Raw genomic sequence first — 7,202 nt, forward strand, 5'->3', positions numbered from 1 at the left:
TCGCCGCCCCGCCGTGGTGACCCGCTGCTCCCTCTCCCTCGACCGAAGATTGCCCCCGGGTCCAATTTCCAGCAACAATATATATATGACTCAAGGGACCTTCGAGTATGTTTACGCTACGATACTCTTGCTTTTACTCACAACTCTTTCAAATCTTCACTATATCTCAAAATCTTTGTCTAATTTAGGCATCAGAGATATCCCACTAGATCAAATTTGGCAGCCTTCTCCTATTTTCAGGTGAAGACTCCTAGCTCCAAGCAGACCCATTCGCCCCACCAAAAAAGTTCGAGTATAGCAATCAGAGCATGACCGGTCACTCACCCTTTGCCAACTCATCCAATCTTATTTTGTTGATAGATCAAAACCTAGGCCTCAATGCAAATCTAGCTAGGTTCGCTATAGTGGGATTCTAATAATTGGGTGTCGAAGCGTGGCCCAATAAAGACCTAGACGTCCCCGGAATGGAACTTTTTTTTTTTCCGATGAACCGGCTGCTCACTACACACGAGGATGGGAGAGCCCAGAACAATTTTTTTTGGTTTAGATGTTTTGCGTCGATTTCTATTATTCAGAAACGAAAGATGCATACTGCTTTAGTCGAAACCGCCCGAGTATTTAGAAGAGGCAGAAGAAATTGTGCTCCCGCTATTCCGGGACCCCATTTTTTTTCGCAAAGGATTCCAGAACCCCTTCAAAACCATCCTCCCTCTTCCCTCCATGTTCCTCTCCTCTCCCTTTTCTCTCATTTGTCTTCCCTTCCATTGTTCTTTCGTTCAGAGCTTCTTGTTTGAGGGTTTCTCTAGTTTCTAAGCTTTTCTCCACCATTTCACATTCCTTGATTCCTTTCCTTGAACCCCACAATCACAATCACAATATGGATCTCCCTTCAGATCGCTCCTCCGGCACCTCCACCTTCCAGCGGTTTATGCAGCAGAGGATCCGCGCCTGCCAGCAAGACCGCAGGTGCCTCCAGCATGAGATATACGATCTGGAGGATCGTCTCGAGGAGACGGAGAAACAGTTGGAAGAAATCAAGGTTCTTACTCTTTCTCTGAAGTCTCTTGGATTCTTTTTGTCTTCTAATTTCCTTTCCTCCTATCTCTCTTTAGGGTTTTTGTTTTCCATGATCGTTTTCGGAATGATTCTGTGGTGATTGCAATAGGCTGAAACAAGAACGAGCCACAGGGAGTTGTTCAAGTGTGTTAAGGACAAGGTGGACATAGCTTGGAAGTGCGCCAAGATGAAGATGGATCAGGAGAAAGTTTTTGGGGCGCAAGAAATTCAGAAATTATGGGGCACCGATGAGTCATTGATGATCGACAACAAAGATCCTGGAGGACAGGTATGAGATGAATGTTTCTTGGTTTGATTCTTCTTGATTGACTTCTAAACATCTTGAACATAGAAATGTGCAAGCTAGAGGAAAAGATCAAGAAAATATTTTCTTTGTGTGTTACCATTCTTGTTGCCGGGAATGCACATAGAATTCTTTGGTCATGTTTCAGAACTTTAGTGCTTTATATATTGATTAACGTCCGTATACTGAGAAAAGACAATACTGTAAGTGGTACTGTTCTAGGAGGAAAAAGGCTTCTTGAATCTGATATTACACATAATTTCTATTTCAACTTGAGGATCTTTTCCATCTTTTAGGGATGATTACTTCTCATTCTTAATTTGCGTAAAGTAAGGTAATGCTTGTTCCTCTTACGCTTCTCTGTGAATCTGTTATGGTCTTTGCTTGTTTGTTTCACTTCAGTTGTCAAGAAAATCATAACTTAGATCCTTTGTTTAGGCCTTCAGTCATATCTAAGCATTCAGAGGATTTCTATTCAAGTTTCGTCTATAATTTTTTGTCTTGTTTATGCCATTTTCAGATCTTGGTCTTCCCATCTAGTATGCCCAGAGGATTCTCATTATATGTTCTGCTTAAAGTGATAAATTTTCAAAACAAATGCATTAGATTTATAATTCTTAACAGCTGTGTGAGATAGTTGTCTTTATCCCTGGAGACATTTGATGCTGAGTTTCTTCACTTACTAACTGAATGTCAGTATGCAGTCTGTTATTCTACAATAGTATTGTATTCAAATTTCAAAATTATATGAACAATCCTTCAAAATTTTACTATATCAGATGACAATTCACTCATTGAACTTTTCTCTTAATGACTTGAATCATGAGTGGATCTGAGTGATCATTTATATCTAGAAAGCTTTGAAATAAACAACATCCTTGCTACTGAATTGTGAATTATGCTGCCCTGACTGAATTCTCACATAATTAAAGGCGGTTAAATGAATAAGTTTGGAAGCATCACAAAGTGAGAAATGTTAACAATGCTGAAGGTCGGAACCTTATACTACCTTAGTGTGCCAGGTTGGACTTTGTGCACCAAGATGACAAATTTAACATGCAATCTCTTAAGGGTCTAGTCATGATTTTGTTATTTGACATCAATATGATCTTAAGGAAGTTTTCTACCATGCCGCTAAGGCCCACCAGAATTTGGTGATAATAATTACAGTTGACAAGCTAACGATGGTCAAAGTTCAGTGGTAATTTAGCATTATATCACAAAATACCACAGGTGGTGATCTAACTCCAAAAGTTCTGCCAAGCCCTAGCTAGGAAGATAACATGGCATTGACATCATGAAAGTTTTGGAAATAAGGTTATATTAACCAAAATGTTCTACATCTGGTTCTGCACCTACTATGGATTCCCTTCTTAATCTCATTCCTGCACCTGCTTCCTGTAATATATTCTAAGTGCCCTCTTCCCTGTTCCTGTGACCAAACTTAATCTTGATTCAGGTGACTAAGTATAGGATGGGTTGCATGAATTGCAATTGCCAACTAAGGGGTTGAAAGATAAAAGTATGTTGACAAAAGCAGTCATTTTATCTCACAGATGACAGTTCAAGAAATTCTTAAGGCAAACTTGTGTAGCCTGGTTGAGTTCTAAACTTGCATGGCTTGTGTTGATTGAGTAATTAGCAAAAAATTGGTTCCGGAAATTACAATGAAGAATGACGATAAGTTACATGGGTTAAGCTTGTCATCAATTCCATAGTAGTAATGACTAAGGAACAAGCTCAGCATGTTGCTCCTAATAAACTTTAAATAGCATCTAATTTTATAATCACTTGTAGCTGGTTGTCAGATCTCGCTATCAAATGATACAGAACTTGTCCAAATAAAAGAAAATGGCCTTCTTATGTCCATTCCATTAAACTACAAGATACAGCAACATCTTAACATGTTAATTCTCGGTACAATAATACATGCATCAGTATATACTTGTTAGGTAGCTAGATCTGCACTCTAGATTCTTGACCTGATTTGTGCTTATGTATGACATGATAATTACGGACCATGTCTCTTTCTATACCTAACTCCTCAATTGGTTCAATGTCTAGGCATTCAAATTTTTTGAGTATTCTAAATCTCCTTTACTGTAAATGTTACATTGTATATTTATTAAAAAAAAATGAAATCTTTATTTCAAGGAACCGAGGTCATTATAAATTCAAAGTCCAGGTTGGTGACCGGCATCCAGATCATTGATTAGTTCTGTTGATTGATAGTATTTCTTTCTATGAATAGTTCTGTCACTTGTTAATATAATGCAATTTTACAATTTTTATTGAATTATATATATATATATATATATATATATATATATTGGGTTCTTTTGGTAGTTGAAATTTTGATCAATCCTCTAGTCAGATTAGATTGAAAATAAATTCCACTTAGTCTTAAATTTGACATAGTTCTTGAATGCACTACCACCGTGTTTATTGGTTTCGATTGCTGTTTTTTGTTTACATACATTCTAAGTCTTATAGATTTAGTAAGCATGAAATTTTCTTCATTTCTCTTAATTAATTATATAGTTTCTGTTTTGTTCCATAGCTTTGACCAATAAACATGGACATTTAGTGTTTGTTCGCTCATCTTTCTCAGCCTCTTTCTCTTCTTCTCCATTATAAGTTTGTGTTATATTTACTTGAAAATTTCTGCACTATTCAGTCTACAGATATGGTTTCTAAGGTTGAACGCTTGCTAAAGGACCTGGAAAGCATGGGAATGAACCCCAAGTTACCTGAAGTGGAGGTAAGAGCATGGAGGAACTCTTCCTTTTGCTTCATCTTCGTATATATAGACTAACATATTCGTTTTGTTAAAGGTCAAGGTATTCCCAGAAGGAAGTAAGAGCTATCCTGTGGTAGTGGAATCTAGCAAGATGCCACCAGGTATCTGAGAGCAAACACTCTACAATTGCTTCTGTTATTCTGAGGAAAACAAAATATTAACATATTTGAAGCATTGATTATCTATGAATTTGATTTAGAGCTGCCAATTACTTTTTCTTATGCATCTGTGATTCACATCTTATTTAATCATGCATGCAGGTGTTGTATTTTCCTTGCTAAAATCTGCTAGGTACTTGGACATAACTATGGGGTTGATTATTACCTGCACTAGTGTCCACAGGGTTAAATTCTTGTACCTCTCACTAGACTTCCCACTTCAGTATATCAAATGTTTGTCCTGTCTAGCACCTATGAGTTGCCTTGAGTGCCACATTAAGTGCTTAAATTTTGGAGTCCTAGCTTGGCTTCATTATCAGAGTTGAAATGTTAAATCTATGGAGCATGTGCTCACTGGTTACTAGAATATGTATAGTATCATCTGTCCGAGCCAATTTGCATGAGTTACTGACTGAATGTATCCTGTATAAGCAAGGGCCATACCTGATCATTAGGTGGCTTTTATAGGTCATATTTTACAGGATACAACCAAGACATTGCGACTCACCCTCCCAGACTACTAGCACTTTGTGGCTATTAATTAGTTGATTAGGAATCAGGGTTATGTGGGTGTTTTGGTTTCTGGTTCCCAGACCTCTTATCACTTTGGAATGCTTGTGACTTGTCATCTAATGCACTTAACATTTCCACTGATATCTGCTTATGTTTAACTAAGACGAGGAATGAAATTAAGATTAGAAAAAGGCTGTATTAATCTCTGGTCTTCTGTTCTTGCAGTATGCTTGCTACCAGCTGATAAATGAGTCAAAATTTTCCTTGTCTAAATTCTTTGTCTAATTGGTTGGCAGGGAGAGAAGAATCAAGCTTAGAAAAGATGCTGTCCAACTGAAATGGGAATTGAATCATTATGGCAGATTTAATGACTGCCATTCTCACTTCTCTGACATAATTTCTCCTGAAGTGGTGTCACTGGTATTCTGCTTTGGCGTCTCACTGTGTCGTTATGAAATCTTGGTTCTGCAGCTCTTCAAATGATGCAAACATTTTGTAGGTTTTATTACAATCTGTACAGAAGCACGAGGAAGAAATTAAAAATTGAAAACATGATTGCTATGGATTCTTCTACCTTCTCATATCCACAGTAATTTTGATCAAATAAAAAATGAACATAATATTTAAAAACGAATATAATAGTAAAAAATGATACATCTTTGTTTACTCTGGGCTTTGTCCTGGATGTCCTACATACCTTGTTTGGTTTGCCACCCATGGATGGGCTGATAATTCTATATTTACTATTAGAAATATAGCTCCCATGTAAATCTTAGAAATGTCCATTGGCTGACAATTAAACGGCTGTGTGAGAGTCCCGACATCAACCCTTTAACAGCATATATATCGGACATGGAACTGAGATACAGGGTCTAAGTTTGAAGGCTCTATTCTTAATGCAAGGTTGGCTATCATGGTTGGCCAGACAGTTTGCCACCTGGTTCACTTGTCAAGGACTATGCTTAAAAGCTGAACCTTGTGCTATTGCTACTCTCTTGTATTTTTAGAATATGCATCACTTCGCCAAAGGCCAGTGGCATGGACAATGTCCCTGCTATCGTATTCATGATGAGCAAGTGGTCCAAATGACTCATCTAAAAAAAGACCAGGGGGTCCAGGTCAACCATGATCTGTGCAGATTGGGAAATCGACACAGAAAGTTGGGTCGGAGTTATATAAATGTTGTAATGTCATCAAGTAACGTGGGAACTATGTTTACAAGGCATTACTCGGATTCCTTTTTAATTACGCTCATTCATACAAGAAACCTCTGATTAAGTTGGGTAGAAATCAATAACCCATCAAAGATGTATTACGATAAAATATAAACTTCATAATATAAATTTATAAAATGAATATATAAAAATTAACAGAATATCACTGAATATCATTTATGTTTCAGGAATATTAAGATAATTATGTATAACAATTATGTATATTTATGGATTATATAGAACCCTTTAGTACGGGGATGTTCAACTAAAATACCCTTTATTACGTTAAGGGCACAATTTAATAAACATCACTCTTAGGTTATGTTCTAACGTTTCATGGAAAATTATTTATATTTAGTACAAAGGTGCATTTGATGGTTGATTTGGACATTAGATCAACCATGACGGCTAACATAATTAAAGTCTGATAACAAATCAATTCATATTGGATTTAGGATTTAAGTCAAATCGATTTCCTGCTTTCATATAACATGACCTTCGGATTATGCACCAGGGTTCTATGATAAGTATTATTTATTTTATAGTTTTCACTTGGATATTGAGTCAGCACCAAGTCCAGCACAACTTGTGCCGGTCTTAAGTTTTAATTCAGGTCACATCACGGCAAATTTAAGATTCGAGTTTCATTTCAATTTGTAATGTCATGACCCTTGAATTGTGAACCAGTTCCTTGTGACAAATTAAAATGTATATTAGATTTAAATATTAGGTTAAGACTTAAACCTATGATAATTCACACGTATCTTCCAAACTTGGTTCATGTAAGATAAAGAACTCAAATTAGATTGATTTTCCAAATTTTGTACGGCCCTAGAATTGTGCACCAAGGTCTAAAGACACATGCATGTGCATGTACATTTATAATTTCTTAGTTCACAAATTATTTATACATTCTTTATGTTTGAAATAGATTATTAGGTGGTTTACATTCAACCATCCCCTATCATGATTAATCTGAGTTGGCCCAAACTTATGTCACATTGTTTGAAGCCTTTCCATGCATTATTTGTGAACGAGCTTGATTTGGAGAAAACAAGTTCCCTCAACATGGAATAATTTGGGTTAGACTAAAAATGACATAGCAACTCCTATTTCATTTTTTTCCTTTTGTTCATCTGCTGTTTGGACTGATCCAC

At 36.6% G+C, this 7,202-nt stretch overlaps 1 protein-coding gene across 1 annotated transcript; it reads left to right on the top strand.

Annotated features, from left to right (window-relative positions):
• Positions 1-496: 496 nt before the first annotated feature.
• LOC103696242 lies at positions 497-5,410 on the top strand. Its single transcript, XM_008777791.4, has 5 exons — positions 497-1,039; positions 1,166-1,345; positions 4,038-4,121; positions 4,195-4,261; positions 5,128-5,410. The coding sequence occupies exons 1-5, from the start codon at positions 878-880 to the stop codon at positions 5,166-5,168; spliced, it is 534 nt and encodes a 177-aa protein (XP_008776013.2). The 5' UTR covers positions 497-877; the 3' UTR covers positions 5,169-5,410.
• The last annotated feature ends 1,792 nt before the right edge of the window (positions 5,411-7,202 follow it).

This window comes from Phoenix dactylifera, unplaced genomic scaffold (genome assembly GCF_009389715.1).
Source record: "Phoenix dactylifera cultivar Barhee BC4 unplaced genomic scaffold, palm_55x_up_171113_PBpolish2nd_filt_p 000932F, whole genome shotgun sequence".
NCBI classification, from domain to species: Eukaryota; Viridiplantae; Streptophyta; class Magnoliopsida; order Arecales; family Arecaceae; genus Phoenix; species Phoenix dactylifera.

Excerpts from the sequence above, each read along its gene's own strand:
- LOC103696242 (XM_008777791.4), top strand. The coding sequence starts at position 878 with ATGGATCTCCCTTCAGATCGCTCCTCCGGCACCTCCACCTTCCAGCGG. Across the intron at positions 1,040-1,165 it reads AACAGTTGGAAGAAATCAAG|GCTGAAACAAGAACGAGCCA; the intron begins GTTCTTACTCTT and ends TGATTGCAATAG. Across the intron at positions 4,262-5,127 it reads ATCTAGCAAGATGCCACCAG|GGAGAGAAGAATCAAGCTTA; the intron begins GTATCTGAGAGC and ends ATTGGTTGGCAG.